We start from the raw sequence: 17,883 nt of genomic DNA, 5'->3' as shown, positions 1-17,883 counted from the left end.
GAATTAGCTGCACCTTTATCAGTTTTGATAAATACTTAGATAAAGACATCAATCATTATAATCAAAATGTATAACACATGTATAATATATAGTATATATCTTAAATGGTCTAATCTGCAAAACCAGTACTTTTACTTTACTAAGTAACATTTTGAATGCAGAATTAACAGAGCATTCCACTTCCACCACAGCCTCAAAACGCTTTCATGCAACCCTGTACCTTACTTAAAATAAATAATCATTATGATGTTTAACTGCCATTAAAGATTATTACTTTCCACTTTTTCTTAAATATGATTTTCAGTCAAATATTCACAACTCTCTTCAAAACTTTAACCCTTTGGATTTCAGTTTCTTTACATTACGCCCCTGTAATTTGTTATAAAAAAACGAAAGAGAAGGGATTTCTTCACAGTTTGTGTCATTTCAATAATTAGCAACATCGTTAAAGCAATTAATTTTTTGAATGCTTGAAACCAGGAAAATTACATGTATTTGCCGCTTAGGGCCAACTTGAGAAAAATAGAAAACTACAATTTTGAAGCCAGCTCTAGATTAAAAGCTTGTTATATTATTAGTCCAGGGTAGAGATAACTTTAAATGCGCTTATAAAGCTTCCTTATAAGAAGTAGTCAGATTTGAACTTTCAAGATTTTTGTGAAATCCTCTGTTTTAACAAGTTACAGTTAAACTGCTCATGTCTTACTAAATGTCTGGAGACAATGATCGATATAATGACCGTAATCTTTTTCTGTCCTTGCAAATATAAATGTCTACAGGCAGTGTTCTTTCGAAAAACCACATACCAATTGCTTGCTACTTCAAATGCTTACGAGTCCATCTGCAGGTCTTTGAATTAATTTTACAGAAAGACCGTATAGACCATACAGTATAATACCATATATTGGAATTTCCAATGTACAGTCTTATAACCAAGCATTCACCCTTTTCAAACTCTGTCATCCTCCCTTGCCCCAAATCCCAAAATTGACTCATCAAGAAATTTGAAATTCAAATAGCTTTATTGGCTCTTAAAGATAAGATTTTTATAGATCTTTTAAGATTCTAAAACTCTTTTTAGTTTCAAACTATGCTGTCAGTCTTCCTCTCCATTGATATAATTCTTAACCTGTTGTATTTATAGAAATTGTTCATAAAACCTATGTTGTTTGAAACAGTTTTCAACAAAGGCATATTTGGCAGACTCTTAGAATCAAATGTAACTTGAACTATAGCAACCCTTACACACCCTTCTACCTCAAAGAAGCATAACTTTGTGATTCTTGGCCTGAGTTTAGTTTAGTTTTGCTGGATAAATAATTTGCATCTTGTTATAGTATGGTAACATTCAACAAATTATTTTTCGGTGCAATTACTCTACAAAACTTTTACCAATATTTAATATAAAACTTTCAACAAGTATTTTTTTTTTTTTCAAAAATGTGTTTATTGAAGTATTTCTCAAGACACAAACAACCCACAATAAAAAACACAACCAACTAACTGCAAAATAAAGGAAAGGGAGAAGGAAAAAAAACAAAATGATGGCACGCACATTGGTACAGAGGTTAAAGGGTGATATGGCTTACTTATGCCCACTGGCTTTATGGAGGGGTAGTATCACTTTAGGGCATTGAATGGGCCCTTAACAAAGTCCAAAAAGGAAGTCCACAGTTTTTCAAACAGAGTGTATTTTCCTTTCATTGAATGTTATATTTTCCATTGCTATAACTTGAACAATGTCTTCTAGCCAGCATTTCGTAGTTGGTCTTTGTGTAGATTACCAACATTTTGCAATTGTCCGTCTGGCTTGAAGTAGACTGAGGGTAACCATCTTCATGTTGGCTTTGCTGAGGATAATTTCCTGAGGTATAAGTCCCAAAACACACATTTTGGGGCACATGGGAAGATTCACCTCAGAAGAAGTTGAAAGAATATTAATAACTTCTCTCCAAAATTCTTGTAATTTTGTACAGGACCATAAACAATGGAAAAGAGTCCCTTTATGTGCATCACATTTAAAACATACATCAGGAATATTACCATTGAAATGATTCAGGACTACAGGAGTGATATATAGCCTCATAACCCACTTATATTGTAAGAGTCTGAGACCTGAATTGTATGTTTTTGCCTGAGAAATGTTACACATGGTTAGCCATTTAGGCTCAGTTAATTCTTCCTCTAGGTCAGCACACCAGGCAAGTCTCTTATCATCAGATGAATCCTGTGACCCTGACATTAGAGTCCTATAGAGAATAGAGATAAGTCTTCTCTGGGGCAGGCAAGCTACCACATTTTCTATTACTGACAGATCAGGCAAGGTGAGTCTTATAAATGAAGTTTCTAATTTGAGGTACTTGTTTAACTGGTATATCAAAGTTCTGTCTGATATGAAAAAATATCTGATATTTTACAAATACGTTTGTCTGCCCAAAGTTTGAATCCTCTGTCTTTTTCCCCTAGAGGGAAATTGTTGTTTCCCCAAATGGGTGTGAACTGGGACATTTTAAGGGAAACATTTAGGTATTTATGAACTTCATGCCATACACAGATAGTATTTGAAACAAATGGATTGCCTGTGGCTTTCCGTAGTTTTGCCAGATCACCAGAGTAAAGATACAAATGTAGAGGTAGGTGAGAAGTTTCTCTTTCAATATGCACCCAAGAGAGGAATGAAGTGGATCTAAACCAAAAAGAGGTTGTCCACAGTTGGCTTGCCCAGTAGTACCATTTGAGGATGGGGAGTTTCAGCCCACCCCTGTCATAAGGTAAGTTGCTCGTTTGTTATTCCAAATGAAATTTCTGAAAGTGTTGGTCATATTTGAAAAGAAGTTAGTTGGTGGTGGTAACGGTAAGCATTGGAATAGGTATACAAATGTAGGTAGGACATTCATTTTAAGGATATTAATTTTGCCAATCAATGAAATAGGCATTGCTGACCACCTTTTAATGAGGCTAGTCACTCCTGATATCACTGAATCATAATTAGTGGATACAAGGTCATCTGTTGTAGGTGTGATTTTGATCCCCAGATATATAAAACTTCCAACATTATTAAATGTGGTGACTACTGGGGGGTTACTTCTCTCAGAAGCCTTAAGGAAAAGGATATTTGACTTGGATTCATTAATTTTATATCCTGAAAATGACCCAAAAGTGCTTATTATCTTAAGGAGATTAGGAATAGATCTCTCAAGGTTAGTCAGAAAGAAAACTACGTCGTCCGCAAAAAGACCTATTTTGTTTTCTACCATTCCTATTGTGATGCCAGTTATCCCTCTGCATTGTCTAATTGCTATGGCAAGTGGCTCAATTGCTAATGCGAACAATAGGGGTGAAAGGGGGCACCCAGTATGTATGGGAGTGGTACAGCAATTTCACACACTTACAGAAGTACTCACCAAACCCAAATCTCCGAAGCACTTCAAAAAGGTAGTCATGCTCCACTCTATCGAACGCTTTTTCAGCGTCTAAGAAGATTATAGCTGTATCTGGACTCTCCCTCCTAGCATGAATAATATTTAGTACTCTACAAATGTTATGGAAAGCTTGGCAGCCCTTTATGAACCCGTTTTGGTCTGGAAGTATCAGAATAGGGAGATGGTTTTCAAGATGTTTTGCAAGCACTTTTGCAATGATCTTAGCATCGTAATGTATTAATGAAATTGGACGATAAGATCCACACTTTAAGTGGGGTTTATCAGGTTTTAAAATCAGTGTTATTAATGCATTGCATAAGGAGGGTGGTAAGTGCTCTGCTTTAATTGATTCGAACAACATATCAAAGAGCGGTGGTACAAGCATCTCCTTAAAGCGCTTGTAAATATCTATAGGTAATCCATCAGGACCAGATGCTTTCCCACCATTCATATAAGACAGTGCATCAAACAAATCCTCCATTGTAATAGGGGAGTCCAACTCCTCCTTTACCCCTTTTTTTTAGCACTGGAATGGTTAGCTGGTGTAGAAATGAATGGAGGTCATTAGTATATGGAGTCTCTGATGTATAAAGGTTCATAATTTTGAAAAGCTTTATTAATTTCGATTGGGTTTGTTTTTGTCCCCCCCTCAGTTTCAATCTCTGTAATAGCCCTTTCATTCTGTAGGGTTTTAATGCGCCATGGTAATAATTTTCCAGCAGATTCTCCCTGCTCATAGTATGTCTGTTTTGTTTCAATATTTGTCTCTACAAACTTAAGCAAGTCCTGATTTGGGAGCCTTTTTGGGCCAAGTCTCCACACAGTCTGCCCCCGCGTATAGGATCTTAAGCAATAGTGCAAAAATAATAGGGCATGATCTGAGATAACAATGCCACAATCCAGTATATTAGCTGTGAGGGATTTAGAAATCAAGAAATAGTCTATGCGGGACTGTGTTTGGTGTGTGTTGGAGTGGCAAGAGTATTCTCGAGTATTGGGATTTTTGATTCTCCAGATATAACATAGGTGCAGTTCTGACACAAAGTGATTTATCGCCCTGCGGGAATTAGAATGGGAGGTGTCATTTCTGGTAGACCGGTTTAAAAGTAAAAATCTCCCCCCATTATTATTTCACCTCTGAAGGAGGAAACCATCATAAACCGATTATTAAAGAATGTGGCATCATCAGTATTGGGCCCATAAATGTTTGCAAAAGTAATTTCTTGGTTCAATAATGTCCATTGACCACTACATATCTACCTGAAGAGTCTTGAATATATTTGTGAATCCTAAAAGGGACTGATTTATGGATAAGGGTTATTACTCCTCTAGCCTGTGAAGAGTAACCCGAGGCAAGAACTTGCCCTGGCCATCTCTTCCTTCCGCGTATAATCTCGTTAACTGTAAATGAGTTTCTTATAGAAACATAACTTTAGCTTGAAGGTGTTTAAGTCTGGAGAGTATTTGCTTAATTTTAACTAATTTTCTCATACCTCTAACATTCCATGAAGTAATAATTAGAAAAGGAGCATTGCTCATAACATAGCCTTAGCAATACTACATGAAGTTATTATATCAGCATCCCTCTGACCAAAGTAAAACAGTGCATCATCAAAACACAGAAGATAATAAAGAGAAAAGAAAACAAGAAACTCTCGAGAACAGCGAGAGAGAGCTCTCCTAAAACCCTGTGCCCCCTAATTGCACAGACCCCTTTCACCCTTATGCACATAATTGAAGGACCGGAACACCTACGCCTTTTATCAATAACGGAGCAGATACAAAACATTGATCAATAAAAAAGTAAACCCATGTCCGGCAGAATTAAATATGTGAAAAAACCCTATAGCCTACTGGCCCACTGCGTCATAACCAAACTAAATGACCGCATTTTAGGATGAAACAGCAATGTTTACCAATCTAAGACATAACCGAAAGTCGGGATTTCACTCCATCGAACAATCTCCTCCGTTGCTGGATCTCTGCTGAAAGGTCGGGGAAAAACATCAGTCGGGTCCCTTCGAATTCTACAGCTTTCTTCTTGCGAGCTGCCTTCATCACCCAGTCTCCCTAGTGGCGCCCCCTAGTGGCGCCCTTAAGCACACATCTTTGTTTTAACAACATTGATTAACGATTTTTTTAAAAGCATGGGATATAAAACCCTCATTGAATTAAATGGACATGCCCCAACCCATATTTCGAATGAAAATGTAATATTGCAAAATCTCAATATCGCCTAGGGCAGCCAATGGGCTAGAACCGGCCCTGGTTCAACCAGTGGTTGCCCGAAATCCATGGTCCAGAAATTTTCGTGAATCCTCCATCTATCATCATGAAGTTCCGCTGGTTGAACGACAGACAGGGCCGGTTCTAGCCCATTGGCTTCCCTAGGCGATATTGAAATTTTGCCTAAGAGCCTGAATAGCTGCTAATATCCCTTCCGTAGCATGAGAGGTTTCCGTTTCTCCTTGTGCTAATTCAGACTCAGACTCAGCCTCTACCTTCTTTTCTTTAACTTTACCGGGTTTATTCGACAGCATTCTCAGTATTTCTAACTATATAGTATGTCATATACTTCGGACACTTAGCTTAAACTGTTTTCACTTTCAAACGAGTGGGTTTACTTATCTTTTATCCAAATATTTCACCGGAGCACATGGGTACTGCGACTTCTCACGTCCACGTCATAACCGGAACTCCTTCAACAAGTATTTAATCATTAATCATCACACCATTTATGCAAACCTATGTTCCTTTACCACACACAGTAGGAGGATGATCTGGTTTATCGACATTTCAGTCTCTGTGCCAGGTTTTTCTTTGGAATTACAACACTGTTTTGGAAGTTCTGACACAAGTTGTTTACAAGGCCATAGACCTGTTATCTTTGTGACTCTGTTTTCCCAGATTGCCCTTTACTGCTTCCTTCTACACAACCTGGAGAACAGACTTATCACTTTATTAGTTACAACAAGCCGCATTTTGATGTCCTCTTTTTGTTTATTTATGGGCTAAACATCTAAATAACGTAATATGGATTTTTTTTTGCACCATAAGTTAGCATGGGATTGTAAGAGTTTGTCATTGCTGCCAGCTTTTCCTAGGTGTACTACATTGTTCAACATTAAGGAATTGTTCATGAATAACTATCCTCCTATCTAAAATAAACTGTATTAGGTGATTAAATCCACTTTAAACACTGAATTAAACTATTTAGGTACAAATCTTGTTCTTTCTGATGCTGCTTACGTTTGTTCAGCTTGTTTTTGTGACACCTCAAACATCCACATTTGTCATGACAAAAAATCCTTCATCAAGTTCAAATTAAACTAAATTAATGACAGCTTCTAGCAGACAGCCACAGGGCTGACTGACACATGCACCAAAGAGTCTACGATCACCCTTATTAATCCTGCAGTGAAATTCAGTCCATTTCTCTGGAGTTATTTTGTAATTTCAAACAGGCCTGAAATACACACACCTGCACAAACAGGATCTCATGACTAATGGAGAGTTGGCAGAGTCACACCATCACAGGGCCCAGGAGGGGAACAGGCACCTCAAGCTACCAGTCAACAATCTATAATTGTGGTCCGCTCTGGCCTTGAACCGAAGACCCTTTGTTTCTCAATCCAGGTTCCTACAGATTTAGCTACTGCCGTCCATTACTGGCAAACAAAAGGAAAGGACTTTTGCCTTCACTAAAATCATAGATTTCTCTTTGTTGCAATTGTTGGAAACTAAACAAAATGTGAAATAGTGTCAGTGTTGGCCTACTACAGTAAAGATCCCGTTTTTCATTATACACAATTATTGTTTTTTATAATAATGCATTCAATTTAAATATAATAGTGCAAAGTGCTTTTGAATATTTGAAAAAAACTTTACATAAGTTAAGAGGATCAAAAAAAATAGAGTGTCAAAAACATATACCACAAAACTTTAATCACAGATTAAAAGCAGTGATGAAAAGGTTAATATTTCTTCTGGTCATTACCTTATCTACCCCCTTTTTACCACATGGAAACACTCCCTGTACATGCAGCCCAATAACTCTAAAGTTAATTTTTAATCTTTTCACAGTGACGTATTATATATACTGATATATATATACTGTGCCTGTGTATTCTTGTACGGTGGTGCTACTTTTATTTTTTTCTATTTCTACTTTGGATGTCCATCGCACCTTGAGGCTCATGGCTGGGTTTCTCACATGCCTGTGGAAGTATAGGAATTACATTGTGATAGTCCTTACGCCTCTTTTACTTCTTCCTCTGCCCCTGATCAGCCCGACCTCGGTAAGAAAACGAAACATGTGTATTTTTATTTTAATATTGTAGGTTATATCTACAGACATTTTAGAATGAGGATCTGTTAATTAGGGGTGGCTGGCTTGTTTACTTGCGTTACTCCAAAGTTATAAAACTAGCTTGCAGAGCATATACTTCTTCTAAAACCCCTTTAACCAACCTCACTTTGCAATTATTCACTTGGGAAAAAATACATAAATTGCGACTATATTTGATTGATATCGCAATGCGTTGCAATGTTATTGCTCTGATTCAATATATTGGAGGTGTGCTGATTTTTGCACCTTTCATTTGCAATCAATATGTATTAACATTTTTTCCCCAGAATACTTAATAACAGCATTTTATTTTGATTTATGTTGTATATTGTAGCTCCTGCAGTTGCATATTAGACTAGCCTTAGACCTATTGCGTATTAACATTCCTGATTTGACGGTCTGTCCTCTATTCAAGAAAACACAGGCACAGGTCAAACATCAGAGAACAGATTTGATGATAGGACTTATGATGTGTATTATCATTTGGCCAAAGGTGTTCTGATAGTAAAAACACTTTTGAACTACCACTATCTCGATCAGCATTATGACCAATTGACGAATACCATAGATGCCCATCAAAACACCACTTAAAGTCCAGATTGACTACATGCATGCAAAATCCATCCCCAACCTTTTGTTTTTCCTTATTTGCAATCGCAACATGAGCAATAAGTCTTTTAGCTCTTTAAATTCTCCAAATCTCCAACCAGAGTAGTGCCAAATACTCTAGATTAGCTTTGGCACTCAAGCCCAGTAACAGCTAAAGCCTTTCTGCCTGTAACAGGTAAAGGTTGAAGGTTGAAGCCGCTTCAATATTATACTCAACCTTCATCTCTTGTGGATAAAATCAAGCGAAGGAAAGGACATTTGTTGCTTTACAATGTCTTCTTAGCTGCGACATGTCCATAAAAAGGCTCCAACATTGACCCTCTGCACCATGTGATAATTAAAAGTACTATGATAAATGAATCGTAATCAATGTCTTTTCCTTATTGTTTGACCTTTTGTAACCTTAAGACAATCAAGCAGCAGTCGTTGATATACTTGGTTTAGTTCCAGATATATTCAAAGTAAAAGCAGGAAGTAATTGTGTGACTGAGAAATCGATAATGTTATTTCTATTTGAGTGGCTGCAAATGTTTTAACTGCAACATTTTAACAGCAAGCAAAAGCTTTTTTCTGGAGGATTAACTCAAAATAGTTACAGAAGTTATTGGATAATGGTTAACCATGCTAACTGAACTATATTAGGTCAGCCAAGGTTGAGGAGTCTATGGGGGGTTGAAGTTCCTAACAGACTTTAACATTCATGTCGCAATCACCATCTCACTTGTACACATGTGTCAAGTGCATCACACCATTGATGTAAATAATATTACAGTTACAGTATATACTGTGTATGAACACTATTAAGCAACACAGTCATTGTCTGTCATTACAGGAGGCAAAATGTGGTTATATAATTATCCTCATGGCACTGTACTGGTGCACAGAGTGTATCCCTCTGGCTGTGACCGCCCTGCTGCCTGTCATCCTCTTCCCCATGATGGGCATCTTGGAATCAGGCGAGGTATCTCCATCTCAACAGTATTCACACATTTTAATAAACCATTTCTTGTTGGAATCGGTTCACATGGAATTGTGTTTTTTCCTCTGTTATCCAGGTTTGTATCCAGTACCTGAAAGACTCCAACATGCTCTTTATCGGTGGGCTGCTGGTGGCCATCGCTGTTGAGCAATGGAACCTGCACCGGAGAATTGCCCTTCAAGTGCTGCTTATTGTGGGGGTGAAGCCATCTTTGTAAGCGAGCTTATTTTTGTACATACATGCACATTTAAATTCATACTGCAGCCTGACCACACAGCCCTGACCTCAACAGCATCCCACACCTTTGGGATTAACTGATTAATTGTGAGCTGTATTTTCCTGTGGCCTGATCTCAGTAATGCTCTTGTGGCTGATATGGAGTATATCCCTCCAGTCGGGTACCAAATCTTGTGGAAACTCTTCCCAGAGTAGTGGAGGTTGTTAAAAATGTACTGTTTGTGAGAGTCTATATTGTTTTGGGTTTATCGTTTCATTTCTTTTCCTCTTTACTTGCTTTCATCAAACTTCAACTTTCCATCTTATCATTTGTTTTGCATCCTCTCCAGCCTGATGATTGGTTTCATGAGCACCACAGCCTTTCTGTCCATGTGGATCAGTAACACGGCCTCCACAGCCATGATGCTGCCCATCGCCAATGCTGTGCTGCAGCAGCTGTGTGACACAGAGGCCAACGCTGAAGAGAGGGACTTTAGCAAGACTGCTGCAGTGAACGGTCTAGATAACCAGGCATTTGAGATGGGTGACGCCAAAATGAGCAAAGAGAACGAATCAAGGGACAGCACCATCACTTTGGGTGTGTGGCAGTGTCCACCTCTTTGTTATTTTCTGTACTATACTATTTCTTAACTCTCTGGTTGTTATTGTTTTTGATGTTTTTGTTCTTATGATGTTTTGCAGAGGCAGATAAAGATGACCGGAACGATATAAAAGAAATGAACGAAAAAGATGTAATATCAAGTACGTTTTTTACCTTTGGCTTTGAAGTAACATTCTAGCTTAAAATGGTAAAAGGAAAAATCTAACAAAACATTGAACAGAAATAAAAGTGCCAATGTACAGGTCAAATGTATTCTTGCTGTGATTGGTATGAGGTAAAAATACAAATCTTAAGTTTTCAAAAAGTGCCGGCCCTCTTATTTGTCGAAACGTTTTCAAGTAGTTGGTTAAGTCTCCCAATATGTCAGCAAAAAGGGTTTTAATAAAGATATGTGTCAAACTAAACATTCAAAGAACTATTGAAATCCAATGCAACTTCTTCTCTGGCAATAAACAATTACAGAAACTGGTAAAGCAAGGAAAAACATTTTCTGTACTGATAAAGGTCTCTGTCTCCCCAGAGGTTTGTGAAAGAAGTGCAGAGGCCCAGCAGCGCAGACTGAAGACTGAGCATAAGTATCTGAAGCTGACGAAAGGCATGAGTCTGAGTGTGTGTTACGCTGCCAGCATCGGTGGGACAGCCACCCTCACTGGAACAACACCCAACGTCATCATGAAAGGCCAGATTGATGAGTACGACCTGCGCACAAATAACCACACAACTCACGCATATAAGGCTGCACAATATTGGAAGAAACTAGCATAGCGATATGTTTATTGCAGAGTACAGTATATACTGTAGAAAGCACTTGGAATTTACACAAGATGATGATCAAGTATTTATTTGTCATCCTTTTGGTAGCTGAAATATTTCCATTCAACATGCATCTTTATTTGCAACCAAATGTTTAGATTTGTTAAAAAAAAACGTCCTATGCCAAAAGTATACAGACCAGTTAAAAAACAACCCATCATTATTTCAAACACAACTTGCTGGCATTTGTAGGCTTGTTGCAATCACATCCAGGTGTTAGGGTGGTTCATTTTTCAGATTTTCAATGCTTTCTATCAATAGACTCTTTCCAGATAATGGAGGTGTAATCAACTTTGCAAGCTGGTTCGGTTTCTCATTCCCCAACATGGTTCTGATGCTCGCCTTGTCTTGGTTGTGGCTGCAGTTTATATTTTTAGGCTTCAAGTAAGTTTCATGTAATGTCCTCTGTCTGAGATCTCATGATTGCAACCAAAACATATGAGCAGTAATTTTAACGTTGTCTTATTGCAGCCTAAAAAGCTCGTTTGGATGTGGCACAAAGAACGATGGAGATAGGGAGGCGTACCAGGTAATCAAAAATGAGTACAGAAAGTTGGGCAGGATGAGCTTCGCTGAGGGTTGTGTGCTGTTCATCTTCACGCTGCTGGTAGTTCTGTGGTTTACCAGGGAACCTGGGTTCATACCCGGCTGGGCCACTTTGCTCTTCAACAAAGACAAACCGTGAGTAAGAAAAACGTGTCACATGGATTTTTATAAGGAAGTGAAGAGGTGAAAAGTTAACAAGGGAAGTGTGGGAGAAGGAAACAAGGAAGGAATTCAATATCAATACTCAATATTAGTCATTGGACATCAATGGTTCCTTTTGTTACTATGTGTTTAACTTTAAATGATGGTGCCTTTGTTTTCCTTTAATCTTGACGCTAGCCTAGTTTAAGAATTTTTGTTTCGTCACTAAATGACGCAGATATTTATAGACATGTTTCTCATCAGGTATGTCACAGACGGCACCGTGGCCATTTTAATGTCAGCCCTCTTCTTCTGCATCCCATCCAAATTGCCCCTATGCTGTGGGAAGTCGGAGGATGGTAGGTCAGCCGGCATGTCTCAATTCATTTGTAACATTCATTTGGTAACATTGGTATACATGTCTTAAAAAGATGTATAAACGTATTGACAACAGACCTTTCTGAGGAATACTTTTGAGCAATGACATGACAGGACTTTTTTGTCTTAAAACCAACATTTTAGTAGTTAACTTCTGTTTTACTGTTTATGCTTTCTTTTTGTCAAGCAAAGTAAATACGTTTTTAAGAGGATGATACGTTGAAACACGAAGGCATGTAACTGACCTTTTTGGGTTCCTTCTGTGCAGGTCCATACAGCACACTGGGAAGAGTTCATTCACTATTACATAACACAGAATGTTCAGTTTTATAAGCATGTCTGTCTTTTCTCTCTGTGTACTATAACAAAGATACAGTCAATGTCTTTTATTGCTTGTGACAACTTATCTCGCTGATTCAGTGTTTTCTAATAAATGTTATCCCATCTGCTTCCTGCGTTGTAGCCTGATAGCTCCGAGGTCAAGCCTGTGCAACAGTACATGCTGTGCTGTTACTTAGAGAAATGACTTTTCTATCAATTCATGTGTTTTTTTCTCCCTTTGTAACTTAAGTTAAGCGTGTCCTGCTCCTGCCTATAGGCAACAAGTGCTTTTTTACATGTCATGAATGGGAAAAGCAGTGTTTTGTACACAGAGGAGTGTGTGTTAATCATTGTGTTAGACTTTGAGGTGCCAAAGTCCACTTTCACATTTTTGAAAGAGAAAAACTGCTTAATAGAAGGAATCCAATTACAACACCACATTTTTATTATATTTTGATGGGATACCTTCTTTTAAACATCTTCTTTTTATCTTTACAGAACTCATTTATGGTCACTGCATCTTATCAGTGGGCGATAAAACCTTGGCCTTTCTGTAGTTAGATTAGATATGTAATTATTGATGACTGCCGAACCAATAGCACGAATGAAACTGTCAGCTTGAAAGATTTACTTTGATCTTCCTTGTCCCCTTGTCCTAACAGAGACCCCTTCTGAAGCCCCTTCAGCACTGCTTAATTGGGACGTTGTCCATGAAAAGATGCCTTGGAACATCCTTTTGCTTCTGGGAGGAGGTTTTGCGTTGGCACATGGAAGTGAGGTAATGTATCTGTTCATCGAGTCCACAACCTTCTGAAGGAAAACATGTTTTTTTTTTTGGACGCTAATATGTGTATTCCCAAATTGCATGAAGAAATCTGGACTATCTTTGTGGCTTGGAGAAAGTCTCATACCACTGCAGAGCATCCCTCCTTTTGCAATCTCCATCCTGCTGTGTTTGCTGGTGGCCATGTTCACTGAATGTTCCAGCAACACTGCCACCACCACTCTCTTCCTGCCGATACTGGCCTCAATGGTAAGACAGGACATCACACAATCACCCTTTTAATCGTATAGGTTGATATTTTGGGATATACCATCGTTTACTAATATCTCCGTTCAGCATCCCCATGCTTAGGATGCTATAAGATTTTCACTTTCGGAATTTGTGAATGTCTTTTTTAAATGTTATAATCCAGGCCACCGCCATCAAGATACACCCACTGTACGTCATGTTTCCCTGCACCATCTCTGCCTCGCTGGCTTTCATGCTGCCCGTAGCCACTCCACCCAACGCCATCGCCTTCTCCTACGGCAACCTTAGAGTCATGGACATGGTAAGACATTCTCAGAACGATAGAGACCCCTTAAGATTCAAGATTCAAGATATTTATTGTCATGTCATGTCAAAATCTTACTTTGCTAGTCCACCCTACGCATAAAAAAAAGCCAAAAGATACAATTTGAAACTAAACTAACAAAGCATATGTGCTAAACACGGCAACAGCAGCATAAAATGGCAGCTGAGTAGCAGCAGTTTAAAATATATTTAAATAGTATATAAGGAGTTGTATTGTACATGGTTCACAGTGTAAACTAAGTGAGCGTATTGAGATGCAGGGTGTGTGTTGGATAAAGGCTCATAGTTTTTGGGTAAGCAGCTTATATAAATCTTTATATCTGATCAGTATGATCTATTTGCACACACATAACAACCTGAATATAACCATGGAAACTAAGCTCAAGGAGATAAATTGGTATTAATACTTACTCTAATAGTTTGTTGTCAAAGCACCGTTTGGCCCCGAACCAGATCCAAATTTAAGTTTGTTTTAATTGTTTTATTTTTGGGTTTTTCCAGGCCAAAGCTGGATTCATTCTGAACATTCTTGGAGTCTTAACCATCAACATTGCCATTAACACGTGGGGGGTGGCCATGTTCGACCTGAATACCTTTCCCAGTTGGGCCAATGTCACCACAACTCCTTGAAAATGAACTCAGGGAAATGGAAATGGAAGAGAAACTGGGGGATATGAACGATGTCTGAGTATTGTAAAGGATTTCACCACTGGAGGATTTAGCAGGCAAGTGTATGATAACATGGCATTTATATTGAAAGCTCCTGTACGCTCTGGCCAACACAGTTTGATATTGAGGGGTTCTTCAGACGTATATCCTCCCTTTATATTGTGATGCTCTTCAAAAACTGACAGGTTGACAGGAAACATTAAAGAACCGTCGTGTGAGTTTAGGGCATCTGGATTAATACTCCTGTGGACTGTCATTCAAACAGATTTTAACCTGGCAGACATGACAGTTAAAAAGTGTTAAAGCAAGGCAAATGCCAGTCTTGTTTGCTGTGGGAAATTTGATATTCTGACTTGTCATTGTATCTGTAATTAGCAGTGTTACAATAAACTAAAATAAAACTATTGGAAAAAAAGTAACCAACAAAACGAGAACTTAACTAATTAATTTAGTTGCTTCTATTTGCATACTTAAATATCACTGTGTACTACTTATGACTATTTTGCTCTATGTCTGTTGTGCCATGTCTGTCTGTACATTTCTTGATGGGATGAATCTCATTAACATCCATAGGATTAGGGACACTGGGTACTTTATTGATATAAAGAGAGCCAGAGTACAGAAGGCGTAATCCCTTCAAAGGGTCAATGTGGGAGAAATACAAAAGGACAAATCAATTATAGGAAAATGATTGAAAACATTTCATTGAAATTGTTGGCAGGGGTCCACATATCTGCTGTATGTGGAAAGCAAAAAAGATTTTAAAATTCTAAAACTACAGCATACAGAGGTCAAAGGAGTAAGCATTTTTGTTTAATCTAGCAACCATTCTTTTGGTCAACACTGAAAGACAGCAGCATTCAAAGGGAAACTATCAGTCTAGTTGAACTGGTTCTCACACCAATGGAAGTTAATGAAGGTGCAATGGATGCCTGTGATCGGAGGTAAGACAACATCTTTGTGTCATGATATCTTTGTCTTTAAACACTTTTGGTCTCTCTGTCCCAATTTGTGATTTAACATTTAAATTAAAAAATGTAAAAACATTTGAAAAAGGCTGTTTAATGCTGCAGTACATTCTCTCTGCTGAAAGTTCAGGGTTTTTTTGGTTACTGAGAATGTGCAAGAGGTGTTCTTATTGAGACATGAATCTGCAGGAGGCATACAAATCTGCAATTATCATACTCTGTAAAGCTTTACCACCTGACTGTACTGATCTTCTCTGAACCTGTTTTTTATTAAAGGCCCTGAATCCGTAATGAAATGGTAATTGTGAATATAAAATAGTGAGACAATCCATTTGGGGAGACAGCTGCACATTTTATTATGAAGTATTCCTGGGACACGCAAAGTAATTGCTGAATATATATACCCTCACCCTGAAGCCAAAAAGTGAAGTATTCAGTGATAAATCTCGTCCCCTATGGGACTCTGCATGTTTTCCTTTCTGTTTTTAGAAGACACTCATAAATTACTTTTTCTGATGACGTAAATAAAAAAAGAATTACATTTTCAATTTCTTCAACATCTTCTGATTAGCAAATATTTATTTTAAAAGCAGTTAAAGTGGATCATGCCGTGAAACATGTTGCAAAACGCTTAGAAGTGGTGTGCAACTTTCAACCAGGAGTACAGTTGAGGTGTCTTAGTAGAATAAGTTTCGGTACGATTGCTGGGAACCTTTGTTGCACCAATAAGTGTATTACTCTTGTTAGTGAGAGTTCATTACATTTTGAGTCCCTGAATGATTTTCATTTTCAGGTCCCAAGATCTAAAAAACAAAAAATGTAGCAATCGGAGAAACAGGGTCACAGACCAAGATATTTAGGAAGAATAAAATACTTTACTATATTAATCACACAAAGGGAAATTCAGTTTTTAATTCTGTTGTTTTTATACAGTTGCATTTAAAATATACTCACAAAAAGGTCCTGCAAACAGTAGGTCTGAAAAACACACATACACAAATTCATATAATAACTGCAGGGTGTCGGAGCAGAGGAGCTACCCTTTATTTGGTGCATGGGAGCGGTTTGGGGTTCATTACCTTGCTCAAGGAAACTTTGACAAGGCTCACAAGGTGAACTGGCAACTCTTCAGGTACCATTCCATACTTATTTTTTTTGGTCTATGCATATGATCAAAGAATTTTGTTATGATAATTGATCACTCTTTTTTTTTTGTTTTTATATCAGCAGCATGCCCTGCAGCAGCTAAGTTATGTAATGTATTCTGGTTTAATATGTAACTATTCAAATTCAGCCTGTTTTCATTTCATTCAGATTTGTGTGAACACCAGCATGACACATTTTCCAATGGCAGTTACCTGTCACCAGGTTGTCATTATGTAACAGTGATTCATTATCACTGATTATTGCTGTGATTATAAAAAACAGTCACCACAGGAGAGGATGGTGGCAGTCAATAACACTGTAAAAAACTCTAGCAATTATTTCCCAGAAGACAATAAGTTTGTAAAGCCAGATTGCACCCATCTTCCACAGAAAGAGACTCAGGCACTAGCTCCGCTTGGCATACGCCTTGTTCTTTAACACAATAATTTATTCTATCTGTAATCCATCCTTACCTCTGTCATTCTGCCTCACCCTCTTGCTGAGGACAGAGTTTGTTCAATGTATAGCAACGAGCTACGGCTTCAAATGTTTTCCTGTTTCATGGGGAGGATAGAATAGGAATCTACATGTATTGACATACCTCAACTTGTTCTACCTCTCTCACTTTCTACTTTACTCCTCTGCCTCCCCTCCTTTTTGAGCCTCATACTGTCACTGTAAAGGTTTTCAGAGAGAAACTTAAGATTTATCAAGAAAAAAGGAAGTGCTTGACATAAATATGACCCATTGTACCGATGACAAGGGCCTGATCGATGGGTATGTCCATAAGTTATGACTTGACTTCTATTGGCTGCATCAAAAACTGACATTTCCAGATTGACTGCTTCTGTTAAAACTAGTGGCCAGTTATTTTGTTTCAGTTTGCTCACGCTTTATCTTTGTGTATGTTCTTGAATACCTCAATGGACAAACGCCTGTGTACTTGTGCACACGTTTGTGTTAAACTGCCTCTGTTAAGTGGAAACCTGATCACATTTAAGCCAGCATCTGCCATGGGTGAGCTCAGAAACCAGGGCACTGCGCCTGCTCTCGCCGCCACTGGCTCTGAACTACACTGTATCTTATGTCTCGCCAAGACAAGCAACCATTCAGTCAGGCAAAGAAAGAGAGATGTAAGGAGGAAGAGAGCGCTGCCAGCTGCCAATGACTGCAACTTGTAGATGTTATGTAACCTGTTGCTGCAGGTTTTTCTTTCTGTATATCTTCCTGCTGGGTTATAGCCTGGATAAGTGCCAAACACACACACACACACACACACACACACACACACACACACACACACACACACACACACACACACACACACACACACACACACACACACACA

General features: G+C 38.2%; 1 protein-coding gene across 1 annotated transcript; it reads left to right on the top strand.

The window, feature by feature from the left end:
- Positions 1-7,496: 7,496 nt before the first annotated feature.
- LOC134880646 (solute carrier family 13 member 2-like) lies at positions 7,497-15,720 on the top strand. Its single transcript, XM_063907655.1, has 13 exons — positions 7,497-7,720; positions 9,212-9,340; positions 9,435-9,571; positions 9,925-10,172; positions 10,277-10,336; positions 10,717-10,888; positions 11,271-11,393; positions 11,481-11,690; positions 11,961-12,055; positions 13,058-13,173; positions 13,267-13,428; positions 13,592-13,729; positions 14,254-15,720. The coding sequence occupies exons 1-13, from the start codon at positions 7,619-7,621 to the stop codon at positions 14,380-14,382; spliced, it is 1,821 nt and encodes a 606-aa protein (XP_063763725.1). The 5' UTR covers positions 7,497-7,618; the 3' UTR covers positions 14,383-15,720.
- Positions 15,721-17,883: the final 2,163 nt, after the last annotated feature.

This window comes from Eleginops maclovinus, chromosome 18 (genome assembly GCF_036324505.1).
Source record: "Eleginops maclovinus isolate JMC-PN-2008 ecotype Puerto Natales chromosome 18, JC_Emac_rtc_rv5, whole genome shotgun sequence".
Taxonomy (NCBI): Eukaryota; Metazoa; Chordata; class Actinopteri; order Perciformes; family Eleginopidae; genus Eleginops; species Eleginops maclovinus.
This window is presented reverse-complemented; position numbering and strand designations above follow the sequence as displayed.

Coding starts and splice junctions, on each gene's coding strand:
- LOC134880646 (XM_063907655.1), top strand. CDS start 7,619: ATGGCTGGGTTTCTCACATGCCTGTGGAAGTATAGGAATTACATTGTG. Junction 9,341..9,434: donor GCATCTTGGAATCAGGCGAG/GTATCTCCATCT, acceptor TCTGTTATCCAG/GTTTGTATCCAGTACCTGAA. Junction 10,337..10,716: donor CGAAAAAGATGTAATATCAA/GTACGTTTTTTA, acceptor CTGTCTCCCCAG/AGGTTTGTGAAAGAAGTGCA.